Source organism: Salvelinus alpinus, chromosome 20 (genome assembly GCF_045679555.1).
Source record: "Salvelinus alpinus chromosome 20, SLU_Salpinus.1, whole genome shotgun sequence".
Lineage (NCBI taxonomy): Eukaryota > Metazoa > Chordata > Actinopteri > Salmoniformes > Salmonidae > Salvelinus > Salvelinus alpinus.
Genome location: NC_092105.1, coordinates 23,099,870 through 23,119,473, shown reverse-complemented (window position 1 = coordinate 23,119,473; position 19,604 = coordinate 23,099,870). Strand labels below are relative to the sequence as shown.

At 42.2% G+C, this 19,604-nt stretch overlaps 2 protein-coding genes across 7 annotated transcripts in view; one reads left to right on the top strand and one right to left on the bottom strand.

The window, feature by feature from the left end:
- Nucleotides 1-6,662, top strand: part of LOC139546508 (ganglioside-induced differentiation-associated protein 2-like) — a 39,939-nt gene extending 33,277 nt beyond the window's left edge. For 2 of the 4 annotated variants that reach the window (XM_071354958.1, XM_071354959.1), the window contains 2 exons: nucleotides 894-1,037; nucleotides 4,863-5,998. In XM_071354958.1, the coding sequence (XP_071211059.1) occupies nucleotides 894-1,037; nucleotides 4,863-4,904 (186 nt within the window). In that variant the 3' untranslated portion in view covers nucleotides 4,905-5,998. Of the gene's footprint in view, nucleotides 1-893; nucleotides 1,038-4,862; nucleotides 5,999-6,513 lie in introns of those variants that run through there. The other 2 variants (XM_071354961.1, XM_071354962.1) reach the window with 2 other exon arrangements.
- Nucleotides 6,663-13,429: 6,767 nt separating this feature from the next.
- LOC139546507 (terminal nucleotidyltransferase 5C) lies at nucleotides 13,430-19,318 on the bottom strand. Of its 3 annotated transcripts, XM_071354957.1 has the most exons (3): nucleotides 18,987-19,109; nucleotides 18,791-18,810; nucleotides 16,634-17,958 (listed from the first exon to the last, which is right to left on the bottom strand). In XM_071354957.1, exon 3 carries the CDS (start codon nucleotides 17,937-17,939, stop codon nucleotides 16,761-16,763), a length of 1,179 nt encoding a protein of 392 aa, XP_071211058.1. In that variant the 5' UTR covers nucleotides 17,940-17,958; nucleotides 18,791-18,810; nucleotides 18,987-19,109; the 3' UTR covers nucleotides 16,634-16,760. The 3 variants fall into 3 exon arrangements, with proteins under 3 accessions (XP_071211057.1, XP_071211058.1, XP_071211056.1); XM_071354956.1 differs by lacking the exons at nucleotides 18,791-18,810; nucleotides 18,987-19,109 and adding an exon at nucleotides 19,259-19,318 and having other exon boundaries at nucleotides 13,430-17,958; XM_071354955.1 differs by lacking the exon at nucleotides 18,791-18,810 and having other exon boundaries at nucleotides 18,987-19,193.
- Between the last annotated feature and the right edge of the window lie 286 nt (nucleotides 19,319-19,604).

Below are 19,604 nucleotides of genomic sequence, written 5' to 3'. Positions count from 1 at the left end.
TAGATGTATTTAATTTTTTTATACATTTTAGAATAAGGCTGTAACGTAGCAAAATGTGGAAATAGTCAAGGGGTCTGAATAGTTTCTGAATGCACTGTATACTACATTGTCTACAAGGCATTGCTGGGATATGTACATGTACTAGGGTTGGGGTCAATTCCATTTCAATTCAGGAAAGACACTGAAATTCCAATTCTCTTCAATCACTTTAAATAAGGAAAAAAATTGAATTTGGTTTACTTTCTGAATTGACTGGAATTTAAATGAAATTGACCCCAACCCCTGTATATACTGTACAAATACCTTGTACATACAGTATATGTATTCAGTGTATGTACAATGCAACAATCTCTTTGGCTGCTTTGACACCACTGTGTTTTCAAAGCTCTGTCTAGTTCACAACCTTTTCTGACCTAGAACTGCAGGACTCCACACACACGGGCGCCCACAGCCCTTTAGGTGGGACAAGGCTCACAGTGTAGCAATATTATAATTGGTCGACTTTAAGGATCCATGATCTTAGAGGAGTTGTGTGTATGACTGATGGGGCTAGGCATTGTGGTAAATGGGTTTAAATGGTTTGGAATGGGAAGCAGAGCTACTAAAGAGCAGAGTGGAAGTCTATTGGCGATATTCAATCAAACCTAATAAGTGGATTTTAGGGAGACGTAAATTAGTTTCAATAAAATACCACTTAAACACAGGAATGCTTCAGCCAAAACGCATCCATGCTTGGTAAACAAACCAGTATTACAATTGAGCCTTTAGGGCAGGTTTCCCAATCCGGACACAGGATTAACAAAGACCACACACACATTGTTGTTGCTATTTCCAGTATTACCAGTGTTTCCCGATGTATCTAATCTTATCATGTTAATTTCTCTGTGTGTCAGGTGTCCACCTGGTTCTTCACAAGATTCAGTGTGTCAGGGATGAAAGAGAAGGTCCATCATGTAGAGACCCTCCAGCAGCTCTTCACCTGTATTCTGCCTGAACAGATAGACATCCCCCCCTTCGTCCTGGAGTACGACGCACGGGTGAGGGCCTACAAACACCACTCTGTCTCTGTCTAGTTTACTAGCCTTATTGACTTACATCTGCAGGGCTCCACGCACTCACACACACAGGTGGAAGCATTCAGAATTGTGGGTACAATGCATTCGGGAAAGTATTCAGACCCCTTCACTTTTTCCACATCTTATTCTAAAATGAATTAATACATTTTTGGGCCTCATCAATCTACACACAATACCCCATAATGACAAAGTGAAAATAGGTTTTTAGAAATCTTTGCAAATGTATAAAAAAAAAACGTTTAAAACACGACTTATTTACATGAGTATTCAGACACTCCGCTATGAGACTCGACTTGTTTCTACAACTTGATTGGAGTCCACCTGTGGTAAGTTCAATTGATTGGACATGATTTGAAAAGGCACACACCTGTCTATATAAGGTCCCACAGTTGATAGTGCATGTCAGAGCAAAAACCAAGCCATGAGGTCGAAGGAATTGTCCATTGGCACAGATCCGGGGAAGGGTACCAAAACATTTCTGCAGCATTGAAGGTCCCCAAGAACACAGTGGCTGCCAACATTCTTAAATGTAAGAAGTTTGGAACCACCAAGGCTGTAAGGTAACAAAATGTTTAAAAAGTGAACGGCTCTGAATACCTTCCGAATGCACTGTATATTCCCACGTTGTATCAGATCCTAATTGCTGCACTTGTGTGTTATGATTTAAAATGTAACTTATCTTCTTCAGACTATTTTTGTCAGGTTCAAAAGACCCAATTGTCTGCAAAAAGAAACAGCAAACTGTTCTGCAAATACTTTTGAGTAAACCCAAGATGTCTAAAGAACTTAATGGTGATGGCAGTTTGGTCAATTTGTTGTAATGGGTGTGATCCATCATTGGAAATGAAACAGGAATTGTTATTTAGTTTAATGTTAATTTAATGATTTATCCTGGGTTATTCCAAGGTTAAAAATGTCATTAAATGGTTTCTAAATGTAGGTTTTTGTTTCTTAAAAAAGCATTGAGGGTGGTTGAAAAGCGATAGGGCCTGCTCACTAAAAATAGTTCCTGAGAACATGAGGTGGGAAACACGGCTCTTTGGGAATTACCATGGGGAACAATACAGTTGGTTAATTCTACTGCAGGAGCGAGAGGTAGAGCAAAAGAGGTAGACCAACCAACAGTGAGACAATGAAGTACAGCACTATGACAAATGACCAAAAGGACATTGCCAGGACTATGAGGAGGACCTCTCTCATACCTTATCTAATGTCAAAGTTTTAATGCATGAAGTGGGTTCCCCTAAACAACACATTGCCAGGACTGTGTTGTTGTAGTAGTTTGTTGCTTAGGGGCATTCAACTGTGTTCTATGGTTATATCCTTGACCTGAGTAATATGTATGCTATCATCTGGGCTGTTTTTACAATAGCCTGTAAACTGCATACCCTTAGATAATATATTGTACTGTGTTTTAAAATGAAGCCTTACAACAACACTAAGTAGCTTGTTTATTTTGTCTTTCTCGCTACGTGGATATTATTGTACCCATTGTTTTCCAGATGTTTTATTGAGACACAACACCCACTCTGACCTGCCATGTATCTATATAAGATGGATGTAAACACTTGATATTCCTGTTAGTATATTTACACAGGTCTGTGTGTTCTACTCAATTTGTCATCCAGAGTTATCAACCTTAATCAGATGGAAAGCAGAACTGAAAAGGAATGAGAGTAACACAATGGCTCTTATTTGTTCTTGTGTTGACATAACCAGAGAGAGGGGAAACGATGCAATCATTCCTTTTGTTGTATTTTTTGGTTGTTGTTTAATTTGTAAGCTAGAGTGCTTGATTATGCTGATCTTTCTCTTGTCCTTGTTTTGCCTGGGTCGGTTGGGTTAGATTGTCCTTGTTTTGCTTGGGTCTGTGTTGGATTATATTTAGTAGGGAATGTCTTTGAAGTGGAGGCTCCATTATGGATCTATCCGACTGTAGATTATTTGAGTTGATGTTGCACTTCTTCTGGCTCTTAATGCTAACTATGGTAACTACCTCAGTCTCTCCTCTCACTACCCTGGCCTATGAGTGCATCAATATCTGCGTTCAACTGCAGCGTGGCTGGCGTTAGTACTTCAAATGATCCAAGCGTTGGCCCCATTTGGATTTAGCCACAAGGCTGTGGACAGAGTATTATTATTGTGCACCAGCCTGTTTACCACTTTCTAAGGGAGAAAAATGGGAACAGTGAGATGTCCACCGTTACAATAATGTACCAGAAAAACACTGTCATTAAATGACTTTATATCAGTGCAGGCTCCTCAGTGGAAGGGGAGGACCTAAAAATAGTGAAACATTAAAGTTATTGTTTTTAGATAAAACTACTGATTTATACAAAACATAAAGAACACCTGGGCTTTCCAGGTGAAAGCTATGTAAGGGATAGTCAACCAGGGGCTATGCGTTCTATGGGAAAAAATGAATGACGTGGAAGGTGTGTTCCAAGACACGCTAGAGTTGCATTATTTTCCAGAGAACGCATGGAGCCCCGAGATTATCCCTTTTATACCATGGCTATAATTTAACACATTTGCCACTAGAAATGTGTTCAGCATCCACTGGAGTATCTAGCAAGTTTACTAGCTGGCTAAGGCTATCCAACACCGCAACTCTTCCAAGTCAAGGTTCGCTTTCAGTTTTATTCATTTATTGCCACCGGGGCCCGACTGCAACTGCTTGCTGTACACTGTACTGTGTGATTGTACACATGGATTGGATAGTGGGTTTACTAATGTGTTAATTCCAGTTTGTTGACTTTTAATGTTAATATGGTGACAACGATGTAGGCTGTGTAGCGATTAACGTTTATGGTATGAAGGTTTTGCTTGGAGAGGTTTTTGTGCCTGGTTACAGACAGCTGTTCTGTTGTGTACTGAAGTCCACAAGCGATGAGAGGAGGAGAGTGCATAGATGTGAGAAGGAATTATACAATGAGCAGAGTGATAAATGCTGTATGTGGCTGCTATGAAAGTGAACTGTGGGTGATCAGGGGTGTATTCATTCTGCTGATTCTGTTGGAAAACATTTCTTAAATGGAAGCAAATGAAACGAGGAGGGACCTACCTGAATTTGTCCAAAAAAACTATTGTTTTGTTTGGACTAATGATTACACACCAGGTCATCTAGATGCAGGCAAGAGTGTGCAAGGCGGTATTGAATGTTTGTCACCTTGATTACTCCAATTTGTCTCGATCTGTGCACCTACGTTATAAACTTTCATTTCTAGGCTAGGTTGTAGCAACTTCATGATGGGTGTAGGGCAAATTCAAGTATCATGCAGTAGCCTAAACCTATCACTGTTACATTGAACAGGATGAATGGAATATGAATGACAGTTATCCAATATGCTGTAATAGAAATAAGGCCATGCTCATAAAATAAAAATCCTCCCTAATGTTGAACGGCACCAACCGCCACTGCTTTATATAGAAGGGTTGTTTACTCAGTAGTCATTTCTATCCAGAGACATTTAGTTGGAATGTGCCAGTTGTATATTTATTCAGGTTTGTGTTATACTCAAAACTCAATTTGTCACTGGAGTTATCTAACTAAATCAGAGGCAAACCAGGCCTACAAATGAATGAGAGAATTATACTATGGCTCTTTTAATATCTTTCATTATGCTTTCATTGCCTTTTTTGGTAACATCTTTGGATTTTCCAGTCAAAATGCTTTCGGCTGACTACTGCACACACACAGTGCTGTGTGTAACCTGATAGAAAAACGTCTAACCTCATTATAATGACAATACCCTGTACTGTATGTGTTGTCCCTGTGTATTTTAGGTGAATGGGGCTTACCACCCCGCCCACTCCCCCAGCCTATGAATGGACCAATCAGAACTCTGACTGAGATCAAAGGCCAAGGACTATTTTAGACTCACTTCATCTAGTCACATAACTGGCTCCACTTCCTGGTTCTGACCAGCAGGAACTCTGTGGTTTAGCTCCTTTACCAGATTATAAGCCACCCAGGGCCTCAGTGGGCCTAGGTGGACTTTGAGTTGATTTTGCTCTGCCTGGGACCTCACAAGGACAGTATGATGGACGATGACACTCTCTGAGAAGCCTGGATACTAATGAACCTAGGATTATGTTTTTTATTAGCAGTGCGATACAATCAGATGACAGACAGATTGACGGACAGACGAATGGGTCTCTCTGTGACGGAGCCTGTGTGAACTCGCCAACCTATCCCAGGACACACTGGTGGCCTGTCTTAAAATCCTGCCCGTGTGTGTGAGAACGCGGAGAGACATCACTCATGTTTCAAATGTTTTATTTTTGCACAACTTCACCAAATGGTAGGTTGAAGGTTATGTGTTCACAATCACAAGCTGCTTAATTGTGAAGCTGTTTTTAGGTGTCCCAGAACCTAGTGTCCACACTATCCCTTTCCATCCCACTGTTTCTTATTTAACGCACACAGTTGAAATCATTTATCAAGTTTATGGAAACTAGAATGTGCCTCACATGAAACACAATGATACCGTAAACATAATTATACTACATTCAAACCTACTGCTTTTCTCTGAATACCAAATAAACTTTGTTAGCCATGCAGTCAGATTCTTCATATGTACGTTAACTTGATTTCTCCTTTGTTATCTACTCTGTTATATTGTGCTATTATTTCAATGTATACCAGCTTTGCTCTTCTGTCATTGAACGCACACGCTTTCCTGAGACATGTTAGTGAATAAAAGACTGTATTGAGAGCCACACATTGTATAGGCTATACAGTAGTTCATGGTTGAGTATCAGCTGAAGTTAGTCTTGTTTAGTGGTCCATAGAGAAAGGATGTAGTCCTCTGAGATTTGAGCTGCGTCTCAATTACATTCTGTCTCAATACATTCTTAGCCAAGATGTAGTTTTTAATTTTAAGGTAAAGATGTGAAAATAAACAGTCGTACCATTCTGATTTATGCTGTCCTTGTTGCATGTTTTGAAGTTTGATCTGCTATAGATCCATATTGTGAGGGGTTGTGCGCTTTTGGGAAATGCACCCATACATTGTTTTTGTGCACTTTGATTGGACTGTTGTTGAGCCAGTTCCTTCTGATATAAAGCCAAGGGTCAGTTATGTCCCCCATGTCTCACCCTAACCTGTCAGCACAATAACTTCTCATTCATCACAACAAGGAACATTAAAAATACTTTGTCAAGATTTGTGTTCAGTGTAGGATTGTTGGGTCTAGTAATTCAGTTTGAGAACATGTATGAACATACTATACTTCAATATCTGACTAACAGTTATTCAAGTCCATGCTGAAAAATAAGTTCTCTCAAACTGTGTTATGGAAAACTTATGTGCTGGGGCCCCACAACCCTGTAAGAACGGGATAAATGGAGAGAGAAGGTCGACATATAAGCAGTGGCGGGATAAACAGCAGGTGTTTCACACAGAATCACTTTTTCTACTTCTGTCTTCCACAGAAAAGAGCTGTCTCTTCCAGGAAGCTGTGACGTGGTCTCTCCTCCTCCACTCTTCTCACCCTGCCCTTTTACCTGCCCTCTCCATAACCCTCCATCCATCCTTCACCACATCCCTCCTTTATCATGTATCTTTTTTTATCCATTTATTAATCAAAGCCGAATTATAGCTTTGGATGGAGTCGAAGATGGAGAGAGGAAGGGAGGGATGGGATGATGAGAAGAGAGGGGGTAAATCCATCATCCACAGACCTCCCTCTGTGATCGAGGGATTAGTTGGCTGCAGTGGTGTGGTGGACATAGCGACACACACACATACCTGGCCATCTTTCGCTCTGCTCTCCACAGTGGAGTGGGTTCGCGAGAGGTCAGGCAGCAGGATCTACAGTGTTACACTAAGAGAGAGACACGCTGTTTTAGTTTCTGTTCACAGAAAGTGTGTTCTATTTATGGCTTTCAATTTAACTGATTTCTGCCATACTGGAGGATGAAGAAGGCTAAGGTCCGAAGCACGTCCTTTGGAGTGCTGCCCATTCCATTCTCTATGTAGCTGTTGATGACCACTGAGTAAAGGACTTCAGACCCAATGGACGCTCTGTTATGTGGATGCAATCAGGATTGTCAATGATCACCATGTGCCTGAGTTCATTACATCTTACTGTCTTTGATGTTGAATTTATACAGACTCCACTGAATAGACCAAACATGACTTCACAATGACCCCATATACACAATGTCCATATCAGTAATTACTTACAGTTATACACGCTCAGGAGAATAGCCTTTGAACAGATCACCATCAAACCACAATTCTGTAGTACACAGAGTGGATGAGACCTACAAGTGACCGTGGCCTTGATTGTAAAGCATGTAGTCAAAGGCTCGCCATTGCACATTTCTGTCCATGAGCGCAGCCAAGAATTACTCCTCTGAAATATCTGCACTGTTTCATGTTGGAGACGCACACAAACACTGACTAATGTTACTTTAACGACCCATTCATCAAAGATTGTCTGCTATAGAAAGAAAGAGGGCCAGAGAGAGAGATAACTACCCAGGACAGAATCAACCCTTTTTGAATGGAATCTCCTGGAATTGGCCTCTCTGGAAGCAGCACAGCAAATGCCTACATAATTAATGCAATCTCCTAAAATAATTATACTCTTAAGTCGGCAACCGTATTGGTCAAGTCAACCAGTATTTAAAAGAAATGACATATGGCTGTGAACTTATCTTTTAAAGCAGTACCAGGTTACTTTCAGAAGAACTTTGTCGTAGAGCAAAACAGAGAACACCTTAGCTAGTTGGCCAAACCGTTCGATGGTACTGACATTTTAGAAGACTGTCTCCTGGTCTGACAAACAGCGCTGTAGCTCTGACACTTTCCACCACAGGTGCAAAAGGCTGACATAGGCGGATGCAGTGGACATGCAAAAAAACTGGAAAAACAGCAGATGTGTCTAGCTTAAACTGATTAATTTGGATGGGTATTTTATTATTATGTTACGGGTGCGTATATGCTCTTAAGGATTTAACACACAGTCAGTACAGGGTAAAGGACAGAAGAATATGAGGGTTGTCACAGTACCAAGAATTAAGCCTGCGTTATCTCACATCCATCCATTAGGCCTGTTCTTTAATCTAGCATCACTCCGTGGCTCTGGTTGATGCTGGAGAAATATGTTTGTCTGAGGCAGAGAAAGAGAAATAACATATTTCTTATTTGCCTGGAAGAGCATCAAACGTGTTGATAGGAGCCTGTTTCAAACTCCTATCCAAGAGGTAATGGGAACAGGATGTTGGAGAATGAACAACATCACATGCCCTCGCAGAGGGATATAGATAGACACACACACACACAGTCAAACGTTTGGACACACCTACCCATTCAAGGGTTTTTCTTTATTTTTACTATTTTCTACATTGTAGAATAATAGTGAAGACATTAAAACGATCATAATCGCTCCTCTTTCACCCCAGCTGCCAAACTAACCCTGATTCAGATGACCATCTTACCCATGCTAGATTACGGAGACATAATTTATAGATCAACAGGTAAGGGTGCTCTCGAGCGGCTAGATGTTCTTTACCGTTTGGCCATCAGATTTGCCACCAATGCTCCTTATAGGACACATCACTGCACTCTATACTCCTCTGTAAACTGGTCATCTCTGTATACTCGTCACAAGACCCACTGGTTGATGCTTATTCATAAAACCCTCTTAGGCCTCACTCCCCCCTATCTGAGATATCTACTGCAGCCCTCATCCTCCACTTACAACACCTGTTCTGCCAGTCACATTCTGTTAAAGGTCCCCAAAGCACACACATCCCTGGGTCACTCCTCTTTTCAGTTCGCTGCAGATAGCGACTGGAACGAACTGCAACAAACACTCAAACTGGACAGTTTTATCTCAATCTCTTCATTCAAAGACTCAGTCATGGACACTCTTACTGACAGTTGTGGCTGCTTTGCGTGATGTATTGTTGTCTCTACCTTCTTGCCCTTTGTGCTGTTGTCTGTGCCCAATAATGTTTGTACCATGTTTTGTGCTGCTACCATGTGTTGCTACCATGTTGTTGTCATGTTGTTTTGCTACCACGCTGTCATGTGTTGTCTTAGCTCTGTCTTTATGTAGTGTTGTGTTGTCTCTCTTGTTATGTGTTTTGTCCTATATATTTTTTATATATTTTTTCTTTTTAAATAATCCAAGCCCCCGTCCGCGCAGGAGGTCTTTTGCCTTTTGGTAGACCGTCATTGTAAATAAGAATTTGTTCTAAACTGACTTGCCGAGTTAAATAAAAATAAATAAATGATATATTTTAGATTCTTCGAAGTAGCCACTCTTTGCCTTGATGACAGCTTTGCACACTCTTGGCATTTTCTCAACCAGATTCACCTGAAATGCTTTTCCAACAGTTACCACATATGCTGAGCACTTGTTACTGCTGCTATTCCTTCACTCTGTGGTCCAATTCATCCCAAACCATCTCAATAGGGTTGAGGTCGGGTGATTGTGGAGGCCAAGTCATCTGATGCAGCACTCCATCACTCTCCTTCTTGGCTCATTGTCCTGTTGAAAAACAAATGATAGCCCCATGCAAACCAGATGGGAGAGCGTATTGCTGCAGAATTCTGTGGTAGCCATGCTGGTTAAGCGTGCCTTAAATTCTAAATAAATCACAGTGTCACCAGCAAAGCACCCCCAGACCATCACACCTCCTCCATGCTTCACGGTGGGAACCACACATGCGGAGATCATTTGAGGCTGGTAACTTTAATGAACATATCTTCTGCAGCAGAGGTAACTCTCGGTCTTCCTTTCCTGTGGCAGTCCTCATGAGAGCCAGTTTCATCATAGTGCTTGATGGTTTTTGCGACTGCACTTGATGAAACTTGACATTTTCCGTATTGACTCACCTTCATGTCTTAAAGTAATGATGGACTGATGTTTCTCTTTGCTTATTTGAGCTGTTATTGCCATTATATGGACTTAGACATATTTTGGAAAAATACCATCTTCTGTATATCCCCCCTACCTTGTCACAACACAACTGATTGGCTCAAACTCATTAAGAAGGAAAGAAATTCCACAAATTAACTTAACAAGGCACACCTGTTAATTGAAATGCATTCCAGGTGACTACCTCATGAAGCTGGTTGAGAGAATGCCATGAGTGTGCAAAGCTGTCAGCAAGGCAAAGTGTGGCTACTTTGAAGAATCTCAAATATATTTGGATTTGTTTAACACTTTTTTGGTTACTACATGATTCCATATGTTATTTCATAATGTATTCTACAATATAGGAAATAGTCAAATTAAAGAAAAACCCTTGAGTGAGTAGGTGTGTCCAAACTTTTGACTGGTACTGTATGTAAAAGTAATTGTTAGGAATACACAGATCATATGCATTTTCTATACTCACATACACTAAGTGCACAAAATAATAGGAACACTTGCTCTTTCCATGACATAGACTTACCAGGTGAATCCAAGTGAAAGCTATGATCCCTTATTAATGTCACTTGTTAAATCCACTTCAATCAGTGTAGATGAAGGGGGAGGAGACAGGTTAAAGAAGGATTTTTAAGACATTTGATACATGCATGTGTGCCAAAATGTAAGTGCCTATGAACAGTTTACGGTACTGTAGTAGGTGCCAGGCGCACCGGTTTGAGTGTGTCAAGAACTGCAACGCTGCTGGTTTTTTCACTCTCAACAATTTCCCGTGTGTATCAAGAATGGTCCACCACCCAAAGGACATCCAGCCAACTTGACACAACTGTGAGAATCATTGGAGTCAACATGGGCCAGCATCCCTGTGGAACGCTTTCAACACCTTGTGGAGTCCATGCCCCGACGAATTGAGGCTGTTCTGAGGGCAATAGGGGGTAAAACTCACTATTAAGGTGTTCCTAATGTTTGTACACTCAGTGTATATCTGGAAGTGTGGGTGGGGCTAAGGGAGGGGGTCATATGGTGAAATAAGAATAGGAGTGCTTCTGAGAAATTACTCCACCGGAAACATGCAGAGGTCATGCAATCCGCTCTCTTTTTTCTCTCTCTTTCTCACTTGCTCTCTCTGTTTCGACCACAGTGGCATCTGTCTTCTGCGACCCCCCTCCACCCATCACCTGTTTCTCAGGACCTTGAGTAGGTCTCCTCTTATAAATGGCACTCCTTGCTTCAGGGCTGTTGTTGCTGTGGGGAAATGGGTGATGTTTGCGCAGCTTGTCCATTTCCTGAACGGGAGGGACAGTTTGCTCAAGCTGCTAGAGTTCTCAGAAGTTAGTGACACAGGACACGACAGGCCTGCGGAGTCAGGAGGATGCTTTAGGGTGTTGCACAGTCACTCTGACTCAGGACTCATTAAGATAACAAAAGGGGTAACACTTTTATTCTTCCCCCTTTCACACACTAGATCAGTGTTTTACGCTGCTCCATGCAGAGCAGAATTACATTTCCCCCAGGACTACTTTTGTAGCAGAGGCTGTGTTAACCTGAATCTATTCCCCCTTTTCTGAACTTGTCCTGACTTTGAGCCTACTACGTGGACAGGCCAGGAGTGGTGTTTGTATCAAGCACAACAAACACACAATCCGTCATGTCATCGCCCCCTATAAAACAGATGTGATCGGTGCTAACTGGACTTGTTTCTGAGGTCTCTGGGCCATAGGTAACTAATTAGCTCTGTGGCTGATTAAAGTTGATGTTACTCACATACTGTATACACCCCATTAATTCTCAGACAATTTGATGATCAAGGATGATAAGTAAAGCAGAGAAGGGAGAGATACTGTAGCTTTTAGGATAAATTACATTGTGTGTGTACGTGCTTGTGTGTATGAGAGAATGTCAAAAGCAGAGGACACTCAGGTTCATTGTGGCCCTGTCCCGATGGGGTCTCTCTCACCCCCTTCCTCACTCTCTAAGCATTCTGCTGCTGCTGCCTTTTCATTGTCTCTCCATGCATATTTCTATCTGCAGTATTCCAGAAATCATGCATTGTTTGGCCTGGCCATACACTGCCCTGTTTATTTTTTTGTGTGTTTCTGATGGCGATTGTCCATTGGGCTGCCCAGGACGCATTGTGTGCCTGAATGTCCACCCTCCCCCTCCAATCCCCTGGCAACCTGTCACCTCTCTCTACGTGGCCATTGACGCACACAGGAAACGAGAGATTTAACACCTAGTCGAGGAAGCCTTTAGAGCACGACAGGCATGCTTTTATACTGAGGACACCGCCACAGAGTAAAGCATGCTTTAGAATTCAGTGATAATATAGTAGAGGATTTTTAAAGATAATGCAGATTGAGCCAGTCCACCACAGGGCTTTCAAGACTATTTGTTCATGTTTAGATAGCACAGCAGGGATGTCACAATGCCGTCAGCATGTTGATAGGTATTCATCATATGCAAGTGGAGTCTGATTTACACTTGAACGACTCGACTTATGGGAGATTGTTATTTGATCAAGTCACTAGTCAGGGAGGAAGAGTTTGATTTATACAGCATGACACAGAGTGCCTCGGTTTACGGCAATGACAGATGGAAAAAGTGGTTCAGATGTTGTGCAGGGCAGCTGCGTCACACCATGAGTAATTCCCAGCAGATAAATCACCTTTTTCTGAATGGCAGCGCAGTGTGATTCAGTGTCTACGCTTGAAGTTTCCAGCGAGTGGAAAATGAGTGGTCTGTGTGAACAGCATTACGTACAGATGGATAGTTTGAACACTTTAGCCAGTTCAACTCCAACCTCACAAAAAAGTAGTGTGTGATTGATCAGGTTCACACTTCAGGGTATGAAAGCACTCGAATACCATTACAGCTGAAACAAGAGATTTTCTGCTGACCTGCTCTCGAGTGAATACTGAGGTCTAGTTAGTCCCTAAGTAGGCCCAGATGCTTTGAAGTAATCGAATACAGCATGTTGGGAAAACAATGTTCCACCCATTTGAAAATATTGACCCCATCAACTTTTCTAAACAAAGTTGGGAATAAGGCCTAAGCCTGTATGTAGTTGGAGTTAGTAAACATTTCCTTATTGTGGTCAAGACAGATTTTTTTATTCATAATGGCAGGGAGCATGCAGGAGTAGTGCAGCAAGTGTAAACAAAGCTAACTGTCAGTGAAAGTAGTGGTGACAATTAAGCTACTTGGTCAACCTCAAGCTTTAGTCCTATAATGATAATATAAAGGATGCATTCAACAAATTGATTTACTACATGTTGAAAAACTAATCTTGGCTATTGCCTTCGTGAGCACTACTACAAAGCCAAAGGCACGCACACAATGTCCCCATTGATATTAACTCAGTGCAACCACATGTTTTAAAACCTTTGCATTGTGTTTTGTATTTTTTAAATGTTAAGAATGAACAGAACTCAATAGTAACACCATTACTAGGACAACAGATGTGGGGTTCAAACTTTATTTTTTTCCCCTCTTCAAACATTTCTGATCCAAAAAGGAAAACTAGTGAGGTAAAAGTGCTGAGAAATGAATATGATAATCAACGTCCTCACCATTGCAGTCAGTCAAAGCCGACAGAATGCAAGACCTCACAGCAAGAATTTCATCTTTCACTTAAACCACATCCACGTATACAAACAACGTATCTGCTGCAAATTCCAAAACTCAATGCAAAAATAGTAGAGAGAGTCAAAGGCCTCAGTCACATTCCAAAAAAGATAAGACTTGCTCTTTGGAAAAGGACACAAACCATAACACATTCAGGCAGGGTAAGGGACAGGTAGTGAAAAATACAGGATTTACACCCATTCAATATCAGTAGGTCTTCAGCCCTGGTTGTGTAGCACTAATGGTCTGCTGGTTCTGGCTCAAAGCTTAATTGATTCATCACTTTGCATGGTGGTAAACATATCTGGGAATGACTGAGCGTCTCTCCATTAGAGATGGCATCTCACCTGAATAAAGCGAGACAAGGGGACTTTCCACCTGAATGATGAAGTTAATCAATTCCGTGAAAAAAACAAAATCAGAACCAAGGTTGAAGACCAGCTGATCCAAATGCCACAAGCTTTTAAAAATGGTCTCGGCACAGAGAGAAAGACACACAGATCTTCTAATATACACCAGAGGGAGTCACACCAAATATAGGAATCCGGTGGCCAAGATGGGGGCACACTACAAAAACAGGTTCAGAAAGTTCATACCCCACTCCCCCAAAAAGTATAGAAACAGCCCTTCAACACATTTTACCTCCCTGAGAACCAGCTCACCTCCCACATTCAGATTCCTTCAGAGCGTATGTTCATGTACACTCTCCGCTAGCTGGGTTGAGTAAGTCAATGCCTCTAAAGTGCTTCCATAGAGTGGGGTATACAAGTAATTTGACCTCAGACAGTTATCATGCATTACCTGTCAGTGTTGCTTTGGTTTGGATAAATTGAAGGGGGTAAGGGGGCTAAATGAAGGGGGGGAAATGCATACAGCATGACAAAGAAATACTAGAATGACTAGACAGCTAAGTTACGCCTGTTTTGGGGTTGGGTTTAGGAAGAATAATAAACTTCACAAAAATAAAAAGGCTATATCCGTAATTCAATGCCAGTGTCTAAACCCATAAATGACCATTTCTACCCAATGCAAATGACAAACCTTTTTGCTCCCCCACCCCTCCAAAAAAAACACAAAATAAAACATTGCAAACTGAGCCAATTCCCTCTTCCAACCTCCCAAAAACAAATCCTGCCAAAATATGAAGGCACTTCAGTTGCTGGTTCAGACTTTGGCCCACACTGAACGTGCCCACATGGTGACTAAATCTAAGCTAAGGCTAACCCAGGTTAAAAGCAGTGTCTACGTTTTGGGCTGCTGAGCCAGCTCAACATGCCCTGAGCCAGGGGTGTGATCAGCTCCAGAGAATACCATGCTGGCTGACCACCCCCCAGAAACCACCCCCACGCCTGTGAACAGGGCAGAACCACATCTTACCCCTTTTCTGGATGTACAAATTAGGTTTGCAGAAGTTATTCCCTGGGTTTGGTTGGACAGAAACACTTAAAGGAGAACAGTTGGCTACTGGACTGGAAATTATAATAGAGGTAATTCGAAAGGGAGATGGTAGGGGTGGGGGGCAATTACTAAATGGGGTTTAATGTTTGAAGGGGGACTGGGATGCCTGTCGTAGATCTGCGTACAACTTCTGCCATATAAATCAAAACGCGTGAGGTCTAAATTGAACAGAATTCCAGCCATTACATTTCGTTGAATGTGCTAGGCAAGCAGCCATGTTCCCCTGTCCTCCCATGAACAGAAAACGGTTCACGCCTGCCCCTAGCAAACCCTTAGAGGGTGGTGGAGAGTGGAGCGGAAAGTGAGTAAGCCCTCGCACATGTAAAGGGCCAGTGACACACACACAACCATCTTCCTTACCCTCCCACAATAATTATAAACTGCTGTTAAAGCTATTGGGTAGCCTGCACCAGACTGGGATCCCATTTCAGCCATTGCGAAGCCTGCAAGGGGCTCCAGACCCAGCCAAGTGGGGCTCCTTTTAAGGAACGGGACAGTAGTTCCCTGCCTCTCAGATTAGATTCCAGGAAGAGAGGAAGGCCCTGTCCTGCCCTCTGAATGAGCCTACAGTATAGACCCCACCAGGTGGCCCATGAACACTGACAATTTGGAAGAAGTTTAAAAGAAAATAGTAACCCCCCACAACATGCATTAGCCCAGATCAGTGGGCAAATAAAGGCCCAACAGTCACTGTATGGGGGTGCTTGTCAATACTCATTCATGGGGTCCTCTCCTAGTCTCCTTTCAAGCATTTACACAAACAGGCGAAAGGTTTGGATAGGCTTTCTACAATTCTATTTGACCTGTTGCATGGAGGAGCGGACACAAGGAGAGGAAGCCACTTTACACCCTACATAGTATACACTCAAATTCAGTCTTGCCTGAATAAAGTTCTAAAAAGAGGGCTGAACAGATTTAGGAGGCTGTCACCAACATTCACAGTGGAAAATACAATTTACACATTCTTCTCTACAAAGTCTACACGGCACAGGCACTCTGGCCGCTAGAGAACACTGCTGTGCTGGTAATATGACTTTCCCAATTTACACCTTTGATTTAAAACAAAATGAGCAGTTCCTTGGCCTCCCTTTTACCTTGGATGCCTTCTAAAGGAAATGAAGATGAAGTCATCTCACTAATAGAAAAATCCCCAAACACTGATGAGCAAACCCCTACTGCACATCAGGAAGCTAAACATCCATGTCAGCTCAGGAATAATTTCACATTTTTATGCTCGTTTTTGGTCACTACACAATTAACATTCTGCACCACCAGTCTTTTTTCACATTTCTTAAATACACAATTTCCCCCCCCCCCTTTCTATTAAGATGGACCAAATATACTTAACGTCAGGGGAAGACAGTAAGGCACCAAGGACAATTCATTATTGAATCAGGACGTTAATTCGAAACTCATATTAGGGGAAAAAAGGGGGAACAAAAACATTGCAATATGAAAAAAGGCAAAATAACATGAATCCAAATAACACTTAAATATCACTTTGGATCAATTTATCTTGACACTTCTGTAGATAAGGAATGAGAAAGGAGAAGGGAGTCCAAAAAAACAAACAAAACCACTTGTCCATTTAAATAGATCCTTTATGACCAGAGGGAAATCCCAGTTATGGCCCAATTTATGTTTATTTATCTATTTTTTTTTTCTTTTTTTCCCCCTCAAAGCAGCAGTCTTCTCTTGTGTGCGTGTCTTTCAGTTACATGGCAGCCATGTTGGAATGTTCTGGTTACACGAGGCCACGTAGTAGTTGCTAAAGTTGTGGTCTCGGACGTAGGGCGCCGGCTGGTAGTAGCAGGTGACGCTAGAGGCGTTGGGAATGGCGTTCTGCTCAGCCAGCACCCTGAAGGCTGTCAGTGAGATGAGGTTGAGGGTCTGCCGCCTCTCGTGGCCCATGAGACACACCGTGCTCTCGTTGACCACACGCCGCAGGATCATGAGGTAGTCATACTTGCTCTTCTCCTCGCCCACAAAGTGACTCTGCAGGTAGGCCTCCAGCTTGCGCTGCTGCTCGCCAATGTCGGGGAAGTCGATGAAGAAGCGGGAGCACATGTAGCGCTCCAGGCCCTTGAACTCCTCCTCCGAGGTGGGCCGGAAGTCTCTTACCAGCAGGTTGCAGTACTTGAGCAGGCCCCCACCACGGATCTCCTCTGGCCGTTTGGTGGCAATCAGCTTGTTCATGAGGTGGTCCAGAGACGCGCCAAAGTCCCCATACACGCTCTCGCCCACCACGGTGGGGTGGAAGTGGCGAGACATGGGGTTCCCTGGCGAAAAGTCGTAGTAGGTGAGCACTGAGTCCAGCACGATCTGGAATGAGTCCACACTGAACTCAAACTGCCGGCGGATAGAGTCCACAAACTTCAGCTCCACATTGCGTCCGTTGTTGTTGGAGAGGGAGATGAGGCTCCAGCGGTCCTGCTCAGTGTACACCTTGACTAGCTTCTGAACGTAGGCCTCCTTCAGAGTCATGGGGGTGATCTTCTCCTTGTTCACCCCCTCAGGGAGGAAGTCCAGCAGCGTGCCTAGCACCACGTCTTTGACCAGCTGGAATCCTGACTCCTGGGGCAGGTCCACCCTGAAAATGACATCCAGGTCCTTGTAGCTCCAGCCAATGTCCTGCACCAGCACGTGGCTGGCTGTAGAGCCGTTCAGACGGACGTCTTTCACTTTAATCCCCCTTAGCTGCAGCCGGGTGCGCACCATCTGCACAATGTCCTTCAGCCGCACCTCCAGAGTGGGGAAGTTCCCTCGGCCATGGACGGGCACCACCTCTGTCAGGACCTCATTAAGACGGCTCACCTGGTCCCAGCTCAGCACGCTGTGGGACACACTCGCACTAGTGCTCATAGTGGACTCTGCCATGTTAGCCATCATCTAAGTGTATTTAAATTAACTAGGACAGAAAAAGTGAAGAAAAAGCACAATTAGTTTGAGATACAAAAAAATTACAGTAGTTATTGAACCCACGGAACATGTATTTGTCTAGGACGAGATGCCAAAACATGCCTTTGTGAGATGACTTGGGCATGATATATCACTGATGTAGGCTAGCTATAATAATATAAATAATTACGGTTACGTCAAACCAAATAGATGGTGTGTGCCAATTATGACATGAGCATGATGGACATTCATGACACTTGATTACAAATAGCAGTATTGAAATGCAGAATGACCACGATACATGTTAAAAAAAATTATAGGGCAACTCACGTTATTCTACAAAATAATACCTCCCTGAACTTCTCGAACAGTCAGAGAACATGCTTTCATTCGAGAACTAGTTAGCTAAGTAGCAGAGGAAAATGAAAAGGTGCTCCCGAGAGCAATATTTTGGATGTCGCGAACATCGTGCTTAAATTTAAAAAAAATAAAACAATGAAATACTTTGTTAAATGTTAAGACTAACGTAACAATGTACATTTAATTTCGGGGGTGGTGGGATTATTTCTAATACATCTACGAAGTATTTACATTTGGGGAAAGAATGAATCGATGAATAACAGCAACAATTCTATATTACAAATTGACTGCCTAGTTACTTTTTTTTTTACAACACGCGCCAGTGTAGTTGAATCTGAAAATCGACAGAACTGGCTCGTGTTACATACGAGCCAGCCAGATACTATACCTGGCAGACAACTAACAGTAACAGTATCTAGTAAAAAGCACTTCAAGCAACAGCAAACTATGTTAAAAAAATTAATAAAAAAAGAGTTACTTACACAAGATAGGCAGCTACAGCCTGTAAAATGTATAAACTAAACATGTAATAAGTTACCTGCTTGCGAGTCTAAAATGTATATCTCACAAATAGACACGTCAAACAGTTTGGTTTGCAAGGATATAGATGACCAAGGATTTAGCTAGCAAAAGGGAGCACACAAACACTGAATTAGCTAATATGAAAAATATACATACGGTTATAAATATCTTCTCAGGGCATTCAAATTGCACAAGAATAAGATGTTAACTGAGCATTCGTGAGCCCACTTCAATTAATCCCCTCGTGTGTCAAACACAAATTTCAGCTCTTTTAGCTACGCATTAACTAAAGAAACGCCTTCTTATAAACGGAAGATCAATTGGCTGAACAGCCCTCGACAATGTCGCACTACAATGTACCTTATCTAGTCACAGAAACCTAGCTAGCTTCAGATGAATCAATACAAATTAGAATACAAAATATTTACCAATAATCGTGCTTCAAATACCACAGCATTGGCAGCCTTGGATTTGTAAAACAACTAACTAGCTAGGCTTCCTATTTGATGATATTAATACGCTGAGCGAAGCCCTTGATTGGTCAGGGAGGTTTTTGTGTTGCCAGGTTACCAGTAGCGTCTTTTACGTTCATTCGATATCTTGGTTGAACAACTTTACACATTGATTTACCAAATTTAACAGACATTTTAAAACTAAATTTGCTGCACTCCACTCTCCTGAACAAAACTAAGTTCTTCCTTTTTGAACTGTTATGTTATTTATGGAAATGGTTAGTAGGGCATTGATTTGCAATTTTTGAAAACCATCAAATCC

Excerpts from the sequence above, each read along its gene's own strand:
- LOC139546507 (XM_071354956.1), bottom strand. The coding sequence starts at position 17,939 with ATGATGGCTAACATGGCAGAGTCCACTATGAGCACTAGTGCGAGTGTG.